Source organism: Trichosurus vulpecula, chromosome 6 (genome assembly GCF_011100635.1).
Source record: "Trichosurus vulpecula isolate mTriVul1 chromosome 6, mTriVul1.pri, whole genome shotgun sequence".
Classification (NCBI taxonomy): Eukaryota; Metazoa; Chordata; class Mammalia; order Diprotodontia; family Phalangeridae; genus Trichosurus; species Trichosurus vulpecula.
The window spans coordinates 46,256,172-46,274,374 of NC_050578.1; the positions used below are offsets into that span (position 1 = coordinate 46,256,172).

Sequence of the window (18,203 nt, forward strand, 5' to 3'; positions counted from 1 at the left end):
CTCTTTTCACTCTTTTTTCCTTCTCTCAAACCCACAGCTTTTCCACATTGCCTAATCATTGCCCAAGAGGTGATAAAGTAGAATAGATTGGGACAGAATGGGAAGTAAGGCAGAATTGACTTAGAGTCAAGAGACCTGGGCTGTAATCTGTATTGGCTCTGTCACTATAGGCAAGTCAACTCATATCACTGAACCTCAATTTCCTCACCTGTAAAATGGGACAATAATATTCTAACTATTCCACAGGATTGCTGTGAAAAGTCTTCCTCTGAAATCATCCTCTGATTTCCTCTTACTTTCAAGTAGTTAGCAACAGAGTTATCTGAAGGCTTGCTGGAGAATATAATTGGTCTTTTGGCTTCCAGTCTAGCTCTGATGACTAATCTACTGCCTATACCACCATCTGAGTAATCTTCCCAATTGTACATTGTTGTATAAAGTTGTACACTTTGAGGAAAAAAATCTTTGTCTTGTACCACTTTGCATCCCAGTGCCTAGTGCATTCCTTTGCACATAAAAGACAATTGATGGTTGCTAAATGAATGAACAAACTGAACATGCCCAAAGTCTCTTGGTGATACAAAGTCATCTTTGTATCCCTAGTGGCAAAGGGGAATTAGGCGGTGTGGTGGATAAAGCAACAGCCCTGGATTCGAGAGGACCTGAGTTCAAATCTGGCATCAGACACTTACTAGCTGGGTCACCCTGGACAAGTCATTTAAACCCATTTGCCTCCATTTCATCATCTGCAAAATGAGCTGGTGAAGGAAATGCAAATCCTTCCAGCGTCTTTGCCAAGAAAACTCCAAAAGGGATCACAGAGAGTCAGACTCAACTGAAACAACTCAACAACGGCAAATCCCTAGTGGATAGCACAGTGCCTGGCACAGAGTCGGTTCTTGAGCGATATAACCTGCTTTTGGCCACCTTCATAGGGAACGGAGAGACTAGGGCATCTTTCTCCTCCAGGGTTCTATCTTTTCTTTCCCAAAACCCGCTTCAAGTGTCAAAGTCACGGCAAACCCTGAAATTTGGGAATCTGGGTAAACTCTCTGTCTGGCAGCTCAGTCCCACACCCCACCCCACCCCCCCCCCACCCCCCCCCGCCCCAAGCCTCTCTGCTCCCTGGGTGGGTGTGGCCAAAGGTACCATGTAAATATGAATGTGGATGTGAATTAAATTGAATTGAAGAAAGTGCTTCATAAACATTAAATGTTGAGTTCTAAATGACGCTTCAGACACTCAGCCATGTGCTGAGATGGGATGCATGTGACCACTAGAACTGGGTTTCACTCCTCAACCTCCAGGATAGTTTGTAGCACAGAAAGACACTTACCATTTGCCAATCATCTTCTGCATGGTTTACTCCCAAGAACTCGAAGAAAGAGGCAAATCCTTCATTTAGCCACAAGTCATCCCACCAATCCATGGTCACAATATTGCCAAACCACTGAAATGACAAACAAGAAAAGATCTCAGGATAGTGGAAAAACATACTATAGGTCAGCAAACTTTGCTTTATGTTTCTATGTAATTCTGTCATTGATATCAGATAAGATTTTTTTACAGCCCAAAACACTGATGAGGTGACCAGAACTTCAATTATCAATATTTCCTGGGTATTTTGTTTTTGTCTTCATTTTGTAATTGCCTCAAAGACACCTCTTTCAAAAAAAATTTAAAGACACCTCTATTTCAAGCTTTTACTCCTACAACAAGTGAAGTTCATAAAACTATAGGAGAATATCCTTGAAGACCTAGGCAAAGCAAATTTCTTACAACAATAATAATAGAAATAGTCATGGAAGCTAAAATTTATATAGCACTTTAATTATTGCAAACTTCACAACAACCCTTTTTATTGCCATTTTGCAGATAAAGAAACTCAGGCTGAGAGAGGTTTAGTGACTTGACCAAGGTCACACGGCTGTTAAGTGTCTGGGGCAGGATTTGAAGTCAAGTCTCCCTGGCTTCAAGTCCTGAACTTCACCCACTAAGTTTTTGTAATGACAACTCATTTTACTCTCTTTATTAGAGATGAGATACACAGTAGATAGAGAGATAGTTTTATAGTCAGGAAGATCTGGATTCAAGTCCAGCTTCTGATACGTTCTGGCTCTGTGACCTCAGGAAAGTCATTTGCTGTCAGACAACTTGCTGAGATTATAAATTGCAAAGACGGTGCTAGCCTTGATTAGTAGTGGGAGATCCTTACTGGTAGTTCTTTCCACACATGAAATTGCAAGGCTGGTTAAAAAATCTTCTTTAACATTAGTAAGATTTTTGTAGAGCACAGAAAAAAAAAATCTGAAAATGGGATTTGTCGCATTTAGTATTTATTATTTATTCCCATTTTTCCTAGGATTTTTAACCCCTTCCATCTCCCTACTGCCCCAACTACCATTTTGGTGATTCATTACCTGGTGAACAAGTTCATGAGCAATGACGGCAGCCACCCTCTGTTGGTTTGAAGAGGCCGACTCCTCAGGATCATAAAGTAAATTGGTTTCTCTGTATGTGATAAGACCCCAGTTTTCCATAGCACCAGTGCCAAAATCTGGAATGGCTATTTTATCTACGGTGTAAAAAAAACATAGTTTTTTCATGTGAAAAGCACATTTTTTTTTGTCTGGGCATAATATTTCTTCTCCAACTGACTATAGAGGAGTTTACAAAAGTATTCTCCTAAATTTGTCAGACAAAATCGATCTGTCATTCTCAGTCATCTCAGTCTCCTTACATTCAAAATTTCCATAGGACTCTTCCCATTGGCTACAGAGACATTAATACATGTTTGAGAGGAATGCCATAGAGTGGGCGGTTAAAATTCTCTAGAATAGGATGGTTTTGTTTGGTTTTGTTTCTGCCCTCCATTTTAAATTTTATTTTATTTTTTATTTTCAGCTCCAAGTTTTCTCTCTCCCTCCACCCTTCCTACTCCCATTGAGAAGGCAAGAAATATGATACCCATTATACATATGGAAAAAATATAAAACCCATTATACATATGAAGTCATGCAAGACACGTTTCCATATGGTCCAAAAAAAAATTAAAGCAAGGAAAAGAAAAGGAAAATAATATGCTTCACTGTGCACTGTGAAACCATCAGTCCTCTCTTTAGAGGTGGATAGCATTTTACATCATAAGGCCTCTGATGTTGTAGCGGATCAATGTATCAACCAGGTTACTAAATCTTTCACAGCTGATTTTACAATATTGCTGATACTTTGTAAATTGTTCTGGTTGTGCTCACTCCACTGTGGATTAGTTCATATAAGTCTTCCCAGGTTTTTCTAAAATCACCCCCTTCACCATTTCTTACAGCACAATAATATTTTATCACATTCATATACCACAACTTGTTAAGCCATTGGGTATCCCCTCAGTTTCCAACTCTTTGCCACCACGAAAAGAGCTGCTATAAACATTTCTGTGCATGACTCCTTTTCCCTTTTCTTTAATCTCCTTGGGGTAGAGGCCTAATACAGGTATTTCTGGGTCAAAGGGCATGCAGAGTTTTATAACGCTTTGGACATAGTTCCCAACTGTTCTCCAGAATGGCTCCAGTCTACAGCCCTACCAATAGATCTGCCTTTCATTTTGAGAAACTTTTCAAGATATGATTTCATTTGCGTTGCGTATCTCAGTCTTTGTGGTCTTCTCAAGGACAAGAGGATAAAGTTTTCCCAAGAGAAAGCCCTAACATAGAAACACGGTTGTACCCAAGAAACCATCTTTTCTCATCTTTGTCACCTTGGTTTCCTATTATTCTAAGGCCTTACCATTCCACTTGAGTATTCTGACATCTGTTTCTCTTGTTCTAGATCTATTTTATCAGTGTGGAGGAATGGTATGGACACAGTTCCCACAATCTAACTAACTAACTAACAATCCCACAACTAAGTCATCTTTAATTTACATCTATAGAGAGTTGCCTGAAACATGAAAGTTTGTGACTTGCCCAACGTCACACACTTCTTATGTAGCAGAAGCAGGACTTTTCCTGACTGTAGAAGGAGCCTTTTAGCCAGGATGGAACACTTCCTCTCAATGGACTGCCAATACCATTAGAAAAATGAAGAGTTGGACCAGAAGATCACTCAGGTTGAGTGCTAGCTCTAACCTTCTGTGATTCTAATTTCAATCTTTTCTCCAGACAACCCTTGTTGATTGAATCAGTTAATGGGAGACAATGGAATTCAGTGGTCAGAGTGAAGGCTCATCTCTGATCCTGAATTTTATCCCCACCTCTGCTACCCATGAAAGCTCCGAGACAAAGTTTAGTTGACCCAGGGCAGCTTTCCCATTTAATGAACTCATTTCTTTGTACTTAGTATGCACTCAAAGAAGAAGCATGGAATCTAATGAATTTTCATTCCATATGAGTCATAGCCTAATTTTCCTTCTGGTTAAAGTAAAGAATCAGGGGGGTTAAAAATAATTAAAAGTCAATTGCATCTAATAAATCTCCCAGAATGTAGGAAGTTTCCTTTTCTTGTTATCTTTGTACCTACAATTGGTGGCAAATGTGTGGATTACCAGAAAGGATAGGGCCTAGGTCACTCATCTCATTGGAATAAGGAATTCCAACACAAGCAAACTCCCTTTCCCATTGCAGGTCAACACCTTTACAGCAAGGTCTAGTCTTTCAAGAGTTACCTAGAGCACTGAGAGGTTAAGACACTTGCCCATGGTCACAGTATGTGTCTGTAGCCAGAATGGACTTTGTTTTCTTTGAATGACTCAGCTTGCCTCGTTGAGCTTCCCTGGACTCTGGGGCTTGCTCTTCCAGGGCAGGAGGCCCAGCAACCATGCCAGGGATCGGAGAGCTTCCTGTGTGATGAGTTGTGGGGCTGGCTGAGGGGAGGTGTGTTAACGTGGTCTACGCTAGGGGGAGGGGCCAAGTCAAGAACCAATCACCCCTGGTCGTTCAGGCGGCGCTTGATGATGTCAAAAACTCTATAAGAGGGGAGAGGACAGCTTGAAGATCCTCCTTTCCTTTTCCGGTTGGAGCCAGAAACGCCTACAGCCGAAGCTGAGCTGCCGGTAGCAGAGGTGACTAGAGGCTAGTGGGTAATCTTCTTACCGTAGAGGGGAAGCATGTATACGATTTTGCCTTATACCATCTCGCTTCTCTGTGGCCTCCTGGTTACCCTTGTAAGGCGGACTTATTGGGCCTGGAAGCTTCTGATGAAAATATCAAAATGGGGACGCTGGTTTGTGGGCTTGTTGTTGTGGAGTGTAAATACATGCTTTAGTTCTCCTGCCTTCTGCCTGGAGAATTCCTTATATCCTGCGGTTCCGGACCTTTTAGGCACATATGAGATTCTCTTTGAAATCATAAATTCTGCCTTCCTAATATAGTGTCAGAGGCAGGACTTGAACCCAGGGCTTATGCACCATACCATGCTGCCTCTAAAAGAAGAAACCCCCAAATGATCAATATGGCATATAATGCCTTTAAATTTCAATGCATATGGATCTTTAGCATGGTGATGTGGTGGATAGAGCGCTGGGTCTGGAGTCAGGAAGGGATCTGAGTTCAGATCAGGCCTCAGATACTTATTAGTTGTCCTGGACAAGTCACTTAACCTCTGTTTGCCTCAGTTTCCTTAACTGTAAAAGGAGCATGATAATAGTACCTACCTCCCAAGGTTCTTGTGAGCATCAAATGAGAACATTTTTAAAGAACATAGCACAGTACCTAGCATACGTAGGTTAGTCATTTTCAGTTGTGTCTGACTCTTTGTGACTCCTTTTAGGGTTTTCTTGCCACTGGTACTGGAGTGGTTTGCCATTTCCTTCACCAGCTTATTTTACACATGAAGAAACTGAGGCAAACAGAGTTAAGTGACTTGCCCAGGGTCACACAGCTAGTAAGTATCTGAGGCCAGATTTGAACTCAGGTCTTCCTGACCCCAGCTATGCCACCTAGCTCCCTACCTGGTACATAGTAAGCACTTAATAAATGCTTATTTCCTCTCTTCCTCTAACTTCAGGTCTCTTGTGTTTATTATTATAATTATTTCCAGCATGCTTTATTTTTAGAGTGTGATGAATATGCAATATTTTCTCAAAGAATGTTTCCATTATAGTCTATCCTAGATGTTTGTTCAGAGAACAGAAAGAAATACTATTCAGCTTAAAGCAAGGTTCATTATTAGTGTACCTAGGTGGCACAGTGGATAGAGCTCTAGGCTTGGAGTCAGGAAGACCGGAGTTCAAATCTGGCCTCCGACACTTTCTAGCTGTGTGACCCTGGGCAAGTCACTTTATTCTTATCCATAACCACCAGTTTTCTCATCTGTAAAATGAGCAGAAGAAGAAAATGGCAAACCACTCTGGTGTCTTTGCCACTAAAACCCCAAAAGGGGTCACAGAGAGTCAAACATGACCTAAACAACTAAACAACAAAAAGGTCCATAACAGACCTTTCATTTGTTTTTTTTTCTTTTGTTTTTTTTTTTGGGGGGGGGGAAGTCAAGGCAATTGGGGTTAAGTGACTTGCCCAAGGTCACACAGCTAGTAAGTGTGTTGAGTGTCTGAGGCCACATTTGAACTCAGCTCCTCCTGACTCCAGGCCCATGCTCTACTCACTGCTCCTCCTAGCTGCCCTTATTTATTTCTTTTTCATTTTTTTTAGACCTTTCACTTGTAAGGTTTTAGAAGGGAGTGAAAATTGGATATTATGCAGGGCAAAGCTGAAACTGGTAAGTTCTTCTATCATGGCTTGCATATTTTGCTTAGTAGTTTACAGATTCTGGTGACAGCTGTCTCTGTTCATTCTTCCCTCACAACAACTGCTAGTCAACCTAGAAATGACACTGGCAAAGAGGAACTTGGCACTTGGAAGCTAGATTGAGCCACATGTGGCTCACCTACCCTGAGTTTTACTCTGCAGAGGGAATCTATTAGTGTAAGTGCAAAAACAGAAAGCTGGTTGTTTTCTTCTTGCCATCCTCACTTTCATCCTCTTCAGATATCTGTATTGATGCTGGAGCTTTTGGGCCCTTCCTAATTATCATTCAGGTCTCATTCTCACATAGCACTTTCTTGAATTCACATGGTTCTGTTTGTGTAACGCTGAGAAACATGGAAAAACATTTATGAGACAGAATGACATTTTGACTTCAGATTTGGAGTAACTAGAACTTGGTCCTGATGAGTGATGGAAAGAAATAAAGAACATCCTTGATTCTGAGCTAGAAGAGACCTCGGAGATCACCTTGTCCATTTTACAGAATGGGAAGCTTAGGAAGGAACAAAGAGGTCAAATGACTTAAATGTTGTCTTTTTTTCCTCATTGCATCACACTGTCTCTACCATGAGATCATATGATCATAGATTTAGAGCTGAAAAAAGGTCTTATAGGTTATCTATTCTAATACTTAAATTATCTTTGAGGGGGTGCCCATCCATTGGGAAGTAGCTGAACAAGTTGTGGTATATGAATATAATGGAACACTATTGTGCTATAAGAAATGATGAGCAGGTGGACTTCAGAAAAACCTGGAAAGATTTATATGAACTGATGCTGAGTGAAGTGAGCAGAACCAGGAGAATATTATACACAGTAAAACAACATCGTATAGTGACTAACTTTGATAGACCTAGCTCTTTTTAGCAATACAATGATCTAAGACAATTCCAAAAGACTCATGATGAAAAATGCTATCTGCATCCAGAGAAAGAACCATGGAATCTGAATGCAGATCGAAGCATGCTATTTTCTGTTTTTTGGTTTTTTTTTTCTTTTTAGTTCTGATTCTTCTTTCACAACATCACTAATATGGACATATGTTTAATATGATTGTACATGTATAACCTATGTCAGATTGCTTGCTGTCTTGGGGAGGGCGGAGGGGAAGGAGGGAGAAAGAAAAATTTGAACTCAAAATTTTACAAAAATGAATGTTGAATACTATCTTTACATGTAATTGGGGAAAAATAAAATACAATTAAGAAAAAAGAAAAGAAAATCAGAGCAATGTAAGAAGTATGTAAAGACACAGTATGTGCGGAATAAATCCATTATCCATTAGTAAAATATCCCAGCACCTAGAGCAATATTATGCCCATAAACAAATACTTGCTAGTCAGTTAATTGATTGATTAATGATTATGCTAAGTAAAGAAAATTAATTTTCAATGATAGCAAACTGTTTTAAAACAAGGAAATATGAAATTAAACTCACCTAATTTTGGAAGGGAATAATTCATTGCAAAATACTCTTCATAATAGTCAAATACAATTTTGGTGATGTTTGCAGCATATTCGGCTGTATGTCTTTCAAGTGGCTGAACATAGATTTTGAGCTAATAAAAAAAGAAATATATTAAGGTTATTGTTACTTTGAAAAAGAAAACATAAAAAAGCCCTACATATGAAGTTTCTTCATCTGTAAACGAAGGGACCAGATGAGACAATCTTTAAGGGGCCTTCCAGATTCCACATGATTTGTTGATTCTGTTGATGGTGTTGTTAAATCATGCATGTAATCATGTATGACTACATGATTTTTTTCGAATTTATGAGAATGATAGATTTCCCTTTTTTTTCTTGTCTGGAAGACACATCACACACATAAGTATGATGGCGACAGTGATAGAGGTGATGGCATTAGTGATGATGATGGTGAAGATGGTGAAAAACAAGAATGAGCTACATAGGCTCATGACCACAATTTGCATGCTGTACTGTTTTCAGCTCTCCAGGTGATGGCCTTTGGCAGTTTTGGTGAGTACTGTCCTACCCAAACATAATATTTTGAGTATTTTAACTATTACATTTACAAAGTGTCTAATATGCAATGAGACAGGTTTTCCCAGGGCCTAATGCCTAGGTGGTGTAGTGGGGAAGCTAGGTTGCACAATGGACAGTGCTGGACCTGGAGTCAGGAAGACTCAACTTCCTGAGTTAAAATCTGGCCTCAGACACTTAGTAGCTCTGTGACCTTCGGCAAGTCATTTAACCCTGTTTGCCATAGTTTCTTCACCTGTAAAATGAGCTGGAGAAGTAAATGGCAAACAACTCCAGTATCTTTGCCAAGGAAACTCCAAACGGGGTCATGAATAGTTCAACATGACTGAAGAACAACAATTCCTCTTTGAGAATAAGCTGTATGAGGTTGCTCTTGTGGCCTTAATTAACTAAATGGCACCCTCGATAATTCCCACTTTCAGACCACACCCTTCAGGCCACTCCTGCCTCAAAAGGATGAAGCCACATGCTTTAATATAGTGCTCTGTGGATGCTATTGAGAACCAAGCTGAGCAGACTGCATGTAGGCACTCTGGGAACATAGAATATGTCACAGGGGATTTAGGTGTTACAGAGTATGCAAATATAACAATAAAACTCTTCAAATAACCTGTCTTCCATTTGGTGGATAACATGGTGGATAATTGAAAGTAATTGAATTTCCTGATATGGTAGCATAAACATCTACCACTCCAAGCACTGCAATGCTACAATTTCCACTGACAGCCTAGTGCCAGATTTGGAATGAGGATGTTGGTGAAGAGCCTTGCTTTGCAAAATATACTGGCAATGTGATCACCTCCATGGGCTTTACCTTCCTCGTGTAAAATAAGCAGGATGGATGAGATGTCTTGTAAGGCTCCTTACAAGCTCTAAAATGATATAGTACACAGAACCCTGGGCTTGGAATCAGAAGACCTGAGTTCAAATCCAGCCTCAACACTTATAAGCTGTGTGACCCTGAGCAAGTCATTTACCTCTATCTGCCTCAGTTCCTTCATCGGTAAAATGGGGATAATAATAGCTCCTATTATAACACCCTCACAGGGGTGTCACAATACCAGTTATCTTATATAAAGCACTTTGCAAACTTTACAGTGATCTGATGGTTAAAAGTCCATTTGGATAATCAGCTCAGACAAATCAGGCAAAAAATAGAAGAAAAAGCATATTTTGCTTTGCAGTAGCTTAGGATGCAGACCTTAAAGTATATTTTATTAATATCTTGTTTTCATATGGCCTACATTTCCCCATATATTCTTCCCCATCCCCATCCTTATAACAAATGAAAAAACAAAAAAAAGGAAAAAGGACAATTCATCAAAACAAACCAAAACATAGAAAATGCCTGATAATATATACAGTTTTCCACACCCAGAATCCTCCATCTCTGTAAAGCAATGTGGGGAAGTTCCTTCCCATTTCTCTTCCTTGGGACCAACATTGGTGATTAAAATTATGAAGCATTAAGTTCTGTTTGGGTTTTGCTGGTGTTGTCATAATCATTGCTGTTTCTCTTTATATGGGTGTAGTCATCTAATTCTTACATTCTGCATGAGTTCATATAGGTCTTCTTGTGATTCATGACATTCGTTATATCCGTTATTTTTTACAGCATGGTAATACTATAATAATTCATACACAACAAATTTCTTAGTCATTCTTCAAACAATGGTTATAAACTTTGTAGCTAGGCCTTTGACACCACACTTATTAAACCTTGGAATTTTCCCCTTTATGCTCCCAAATGTGCATTGTTAAATTTAGTTGTCATGCTAGGTATGTATCTTAAGCTGCTTTCCCTCAGCGTCACCCTTTCTGGAAATAAGCGAAGTATCCTGGGATGCTCCATTAACTTTTTAGCACTGCTAAAAATAGTTTCCCTTAAATTATCTTGGTTGGTTTTCCATTCCTAAACTGCCAGGAAACTGAATATTTTCCTCTATTCTTCTTTAACTGTGTATGTAAAAACTTGCTGTTCTTCCTATTCGAAGAGAACACTACTGACATCATCAGAGCATCATTCTGTGAGCTATTTTTCCCATAGTGGTGATACAGCTTTGTGCTTATCCCTACACGCTCTCTCACCAAGGCCTCCTTGTGAATGAGGGCATGTGATTTCCCAATGACTCGGCAGAATTAGAGCAGCACTTTGTATTTTGCAAACAAAGCAAAGATAACTATTCTATAGGGGCTTAATGCCATGACTCTGGCCTCCTATGCTAAACAGGCATGCTCATCTTGAATGGGTGCAGAGCACCTCATCCATTTTCTTTACAATATCCTCCTACTGGAAGTTCTCTTAAAGGCCCAGCTCAGTTGAATATTTCACATCTTTGCCATGAAAGGCTTTGTGGCTGGGTGGGTGGGATTTGTGGGAAGGACAGGAAGTGGTCAAGGGAGAAGCTATTTGCTTTAATGGGATGGGAAATATAGAACAAAGAGTCAGAGTGGCAGTGGGGTCAAAATCAATATATCATGTCGATATCAGTTGGTAACTGGAGCTGGAGTTTAATTGGAATCGTCAGAGAAAATGCATGTAAAGCTCTTTGCAAACCTTAAAGGGTCATATAAATGTTAGCTTTTATTATCATTGTGTTGCTATTATCAATAGTAGATTTACTTCTACTAGCCTTACTCCTGTTGCCTTTCTTACTACTATTTTCTCCCTCCCCTTGGATACAGGTGGTTCTTCTCAAGATGGTGGAATTTAGGCTTCCTTTTCTTAGGCAGTTAAGTGATACAGAGTACTGAGCCTGGAGTCAGAAAGACTTCTAATTCTGTCTCAGATGCTTATTGGTTGCATGACTGCTGCCTGCATCTGTAAAATGGGAATGATAATATCCCCTATGTTCCAGGGTTATTGGGAGCACCAAATGAAAAAACATTTGTAAGGCACTTTGCAAACCTTAAAGTGCTATATCAGTGCTAGCTACCCCTAGTGCTCGTAGTAGATAGCTGGTGCGTTTCCGTTAGCAGATCCACTCAGTAAAACTATCTACCAGGTCATTTTTCACTCTGTTGACTTGGAGCTTTCTCCAGACACAAGCCCCTTCTGCTCCTGCATTTTGAAACACCTTCTGATTGATTTTAATGACCACTTCTGTAATTGGCTGAGCCAGCCCCACCCCACCCCCCTCCGCAGGCTATGCGATTATAGCCTACTAAATATATAACATCTCTAGCTAAGCCATACCTTTTTATAATAATTGCTATCTGCATACTTTTTAGAAGCCAAACATACTTTTTATCCACAGTGCCATCACAGTATCTTTCATGTGGAAATCCAAGTTCTGCCTATATTCATTTAGCAGCAGAACATTTGGAATCTCAAGCTTTAGACATTAAAACATTCACTGGAGTGCAAATGTGTTCATTTATACACTGTTCGACTTAAATTACAATGTCCTTTGTCCAGGCAAACCTCCTAGCCGTGATGTTCTTGGCTTCTGGATAGACCGTTCTATTCAAGTGCCCTTCTATGATGTGCTGAGACTCTTACTTTCCGCCTTTTAAGACCCAACTCACTTCCCTTCATGACCTCCAGCGACTCCCTTCTGTCTACCCAGACAGATTGACACTTAAGGTCCTCCATTACCTGGCACTGCCTCAGCTGCCAAGTCTTATCACACAGTAACACTACATGTACCATCTTCATCTTCAATGCCTCCTGGATGGTTCTATCTGTACTCCCATAGAACTCTAACTCGACGTGCATGAAATGGAATTTGTAATCTTTCTCCATAAACCCACCTTCTTCTAACATTTTTATTTCTGATGACAGGCACTATCATTCTTCCAGTCACTCAGATAAATTGACATCAACATGGTGCAGTGGATAGAGCATCAGACATGGAATCAGGAAGACCTGAGTTCAAATCTGACCTCTAACTAAGCAAATCACTGAAAAGGTCTGCCTCAGGTTCATCATCTATGGTGATAATAATAGCACCTACCTGTCATATTAATTAGGGTGGGACTTTTTTGCTCTTTTCTCTTAGGGGATACTAAAGTAATCACATGCCTTTGTTTAAGCCCTACTAGGTGCAAAACCTCAGGCCCACAACCTTTTGCTGACTAGGTACTAAACCCCAGGCCCACACCCTTTTGCTAACTAGGTGCTAAATCCCAAGCCCACACCCTTTTACTGATTAGGTGTGAATCCTTTGGGCCCAGGAACAGAGTATAAAAGCTCAAAGGTTAGCATTTTGTCTGGGGCTCTCACTCGTGGAGGAGTGTTGATGTGGAGACTCTGGACAGCTGTCGTTAAGAGCCCCCAGCTCGCAAACCCAGATGCTGATGCTTTCCTGGTAACTATGAATTGTAGTCTGGTCTGTTTATATCATGTATGTTTGTAATTTGTTTGCATTTGCTCTGAAGTTCAGGTTGCTGGCTTTTCCTCCTGAGCTAAGTGAATGATATTTGTATGTTGGATTACAGTAAGATTGTTAACCCCTTGACGTTGCTTTCCTTAGTAAAACAGATCAAAAAAACCTGTGCTGGCAGGTCTTGTTGCTGGTCTTTTTGGGTCTTACACCTCAACAGCAGTTGCTAGCCAAATTGTTGCTACACTACCTCACATGGTTATTATGTGAATCAAATGAGATAATATTTGTAAAGCACCTGACACATAACAAGTATTATATAAGTGTTACGCTGCTAAGAATTATTAATCAATAAACACCTATTAAGTGCTATTGTTAAGGCATTAATTACTTAAGGCATTGTGCCAAGCACTGGAGACACAAAAAGAACCAAAAGACAATCCCTACCAATTCTACATCCATGATGTTTCTCACATGCATCCACCTATCTGCACTCAAACTCATTGACCTAGTTCAAACTCTCATAACCTCTCATCGGGACCATTGCAGTGGCATCTAATTGACCCCCTGCACAGTCTCTCCCCATTGCAAGCCATCTTCTACACAGCTGCCAAAGTGATATTCTTAAATTAGCTGTCTGGCTGTGTCACCCCACTCAAGAAACTTCAGTCTATTTCCTTTAGGATAAAATGTGAATTCTTCTGCTTGTGATTCAAATCCCCCATCTTGTTCAAGAACAGTCTCCTAATTTCTCCCAAATTGTTAGGCCCCCATGCCCCAGAGGCTCTTAAAACAATATACCTAAGGCAGAGACAAGATGGTGGAATAAAGGCAGGGACTCATCTGAGCTCTCCCCCCAACACCTCCAAATGTCTTTAAATAATGACTCTGCACAAATTCTAGAGTGGCAGAACCCATAAAAATATGGAACGAATTTTCCAGCCCAAGAAAACTTAGAAGGTCAGCAGGGAAGGTCTGTTGAATCAGGGTGACAGAAGAACATGACCTAGCACAGACCAGGCCACAGCAACTGAGCAGCAGGCCTGGGGGTGAATGAATCAGTGGTAGCAGTAGTGGTTCCAAACCTCTCAACCCACAGATGGTAAGGGGTTTGGACAATGGGTCAGAAGGAGATTTACAGGGTTCCCTTTGCTGGCACCAGGGGCAGGACTCTGTTACATTGCTTATACTTGGATCTAGGTTACAGTCCTGGGTCTTAGTGCCAGTGTGAGGAGGAGTATTAGCACAGCAGAGTTTCCAGCCACAAGGGAGCTGGGACCCTGGTCATAGTTTCAGGGTGAAAAAGAATGCATGTGGTCTCTCACAAACCAGTGTACAGCACAGGAAAGTAGTAAACACACTTCTCCCTAGATCATACCACCTTGGAAGAGCTAAAAACTTACAGATCCCAAGAATTACCTCTGAAAACAGCTGCACAAAAAATCTGAAGCTTGGGACAGTGTGTCCTCAACCCTAGAGGTAGAGACCCACTTAAGCATAGAGTTAAGTCAAGAAGTAGGCTGGAAAATGAGCAAACAACAGAAAAAAAATTCTGACTATAGAAAGTTACTACAGCAACAAGGAAGATCCAAACAGACACCCAGAAGACAACAAGGTCAAAATTCCTACATCCAAAGCCTCAAAGAAAAATATGAATTCATCTCAGACCATGGAACAGCTCAAAAGGGATTTTAAAAATCAAGTAAGAGAACTAAAGAGAAAAATGGGAAGAGAAATGAGAGCGATGCATGAAAATCATGAAAAAAGAGTCAACAGCTTGGTAAAGAAGGCACAAAAAAATACTGAAGCAAATAACACCTTAAAAAAAAGAATGAAAGATGGCGGCTGGTAAGCAGGGACTAGCATGAGCTCCGTACTCAGTCCCTCCAAAAACCTATAAAAAATGGCTCTGAACCAATCCTAGAATGGCAGAACCCACAAAACAGCAGAGGGAAGCAGGGCTCCAGCCCAGGACAGCCTGGATGGTCTCTGGGTGAGGTCTATCCCACACGGAGCTGGGAGCTGGGAGCTGGGAACGGAGTGGAGCAGAGCCCAGCCTGAGCGGCGTGGACCAACCAGACCAGCAACTGGGCAGAGCATGCCCTAGCGCCCTGAATCAGTGAGCAGTGAGCTGCGACAGTTACCAGACTTCTCAACCCACAAACACCAAAGACTGCTGAGAAGGTTAGTGGGAAAAGCTGCGGGAGTGGAAGGAGTTCGAGGTTCAGCTTCCAGCCCCCGGGGCAGCGGAGGTGGGGCAGCCAAAGCTGTTGTTGCTTCCGGTCCCAGGCCCACCTGGTGGGAGGAATTAAGTGGTGGATCAGAGCAGGAGTGCACAGCATGCTAAAGATCTAAGCCCAGTCCGGGTTGCGGGTTGGGGAAGTAGCAGTGCTGGTGTGGCAGAGCCGGCACCTCCCTCCCAAACGTGGAACATAGAACTCTCTAGTCTACAAGCAGTCATACCCCACTGAAAAACTCAAAGGTCAAGTTAGTTGGCTGGGAATATGGCCAGGCAGCGAAAACGCACCCAGATTCAGTCTCAGACTTTGGATTCTTTCTTTGCTGACAAAGAAGACCAAAACATACAGCCTAAAGAAGTCAATAAAGTGCAAGAGCCTACACCAAAAGCCTCCAAGAAAAACATGAACTGGTCTCAGGTCACAGAAGAGCTCAAAAAGGATTTGGAAAAGCAGGTTAGAGAAGTAGAGGAAAAATTGGGAAGAGAAATGAGAAGGATGCGAGAAAACCATGAAAAACAAATCAATGACTTGCTAAAGGAGACCCAAAAAATACTGAAAAATACACTGAAGAAAACAACACCTTAAAAAATAGACTAACTCAAATGGCAAAAGAGCTCCAAAAAGCCAATGAGGAGAAGAATGCCTTGAAAGGCAGAATTAGCCAAATGGAAAAGGAGGTCCAAAAGACCACTGAAGAAAATACTACTTTAAAAATTAGATTGGAGCAAGTGGAAGCTAGTGACCTTATGAGAAATCAAGATATTATAAAACAGAACCAAAGGTATGAAAAAATAGAAGACAATGTGAAATATCTCATTGGAAAAACCACTGACCTGGAAAATAGATCCAGGAGAGAGAATTTAAAAATTATTGGACTACCTGAAAGCCATGATCAAAAAAAGAGCCTAGATATCAACTTTCAAGAAATTATCAAGGAGAACTTCCCTGATATTCTAGAGTCAGAGGGTAAAATAGAAATTGAAAGAATCCACGGATTGCCTCTTCAAAAAGATCCCAAAAAGAAAACTCGTAAGAACATTGTTGCCAAATTCCAGAGCTCCCAGATCAAGGAGAAAATACTGCAAGCAGCCAGAAAGAAACAATTTGAGTATTGTGGAAACCCAATCAGAATAACCTAAGATCTGGCAGGCTCTACATTAAGAGATCGAAGGGCTTGGAATACGATATTCCAGAGGTCAATGGAGCTAGGATTAAAACCTAGAATCACCTACCCAGCAAAACTGAGTATCATGCTCCAAGGCAAAATACGGATTTTCAATAAAATAGAGGACTTTCAAGCTTTCTCAGTGAAAAGACCAGAACTGAATAGAAAATTTGACTTTCAAACACAAGAATCAAGAGAAGCATGAAAAGGTAATCAAGAAAAGGAACAAGAAAAAGAAATTGCAAGGGACTTACTAAAGGTGAATGGTTTTGTTGACACTCCTACGTGGAAAGATGACAAGTATGATTCATGAGACCTCAGTTTTAGGGTAGCTGAAGGGAATATGCATACATATATGTTTATGTATATATATGGGTGAATATGTATGTATGTATATATCTATGTGTATGTTTGTGTGTGTGTGTGTGTATATATATATATATACATACATATGTGTGTGTGTGTGTATATGGAGAGAGAGAGAGAGAGTGGACACAGGGTGAGTTGAAGATGAAGGGAAGATATCTAAAAGAAATAAAATCAAATTAAGGGATGAGAGAGGAACATACTTAGAGAGGGAGATAAGGATAGATAGAATGGGGTGGATTATCTCTCACAAAGGTGGTAAGAGGAAGCAGTTCTGTGGGAGGAGGGGAGAGGGCAGGTGAGGGGGGAATGAGTGAACATTGCTCTCATCAGATTTGGCCTAAGGAGGGAATACCATACATACCCAATTGGGAATCTTACCCCACAGGAAAGAAGAGGGAAGAAGATAAAAAAAAAATGGGGGGGATGATGGAGGGGAGGGCTGATGGGGGTGGAGGTAGTCAAAAACAAACACTTTTGAAAGGGGACAGGGTCAAGGGAGAAAATTTAATAAAGGGGGATGAGTTGGGAAGGAGCAAAATATAGTAAGTCTTTCACAACATGAGTATTGTGGAAGGGTTATACATAATGATACACATGTGGCCTATGTTGAATTGCTTGACTTCTTAGGGAGGGTGGGTGGGAAGGGAAGAGGGGAGAGAATTTGGAACTCAAAGTTTTAAAAACAGATGTTCAAAAACAAAAAAAATGTTTTTACATGCAACTAGAAAATAAGATACACAGGCAATGGGGCGCAGAAACTTATCTTGCCCTACAAGAAAGGAAGGGAAAAGGGGGTGGGAGGGGAGTGGGGTGACAGAGGGGAGGGCTGACTGGGGAACAGGGCAACCAGAATATAAGCCATCTTGGAGTGGGGGGAGGGTAGAAATGGGGAGAAAATTTGTAATTCAAAGTCTTGTGAAAATCAATGCTGAAAACTAAATATGGTAAATAAATAAATTTAAAAAAAAAAGAATGGACCAAATGGTAAAAGAGGCACAAAAATCCAGTAAAGAGAAGAATGTATAGAATAGATCATCCAGTGACTAGTCCAACTTTGTCATTTTACCATTGAGAAAATTTAGGCTCAGAGAGGGGAGTGGATTTGTCCAAGGTTACATAGCTAATGATGTTTGGAGTAAAACAGTCTCAGCTTCTGCCTGTGTCTTAGTCTTGGCAAATCAGGATTTGTTCTGATTTGTTTTTTCTTTTTACCTTAGTCTTTTATTTTTCCCAAATTACATGCAAAAATAATTTTCAACATTCATTTTTAAAATCGAGTTCCACATTCTTTTCCTCTCTGCCTACTCCCCTCATTGAGAAGGCAAGCAATTATAGATTATAT

At 40.6% G+C, this 18,203-nt stretch overlaps 1 protein-coding gene across 2 annotated transcripts in view; it reads right to left on the bottom strand.

The window, feature by feature from the left end:
• The window catches only part of LOC118853422 (glutamyl aminopeptidase), a 126,254-nt gene that overhangs the window by 62,152 nt on the left and 45,899 nt on the right, over positions 1-18,203 (bottom strand). For both annotated transcript variants that reach the window (XM_036763508.1, XM_036763507.1), the window contains exons 4-6: positions 8,197-8,317; positions 2,421-2,575; positions 1,337-1,450 (exon numbers count right to left, since the gene is read on the bottom strand). In XM_036763508.1, coding sequence (XP_036619403.1) covers positions 1,337-1,450; positions 2,421-2,575; positions 8,197-8,317 — 390 coding nt within the window. The remainder of the gene's footprint in view (positions 1-1,336; positions 1,451-2,420; positions 2,576-8,196; positions 8,318-18,203) is intronic.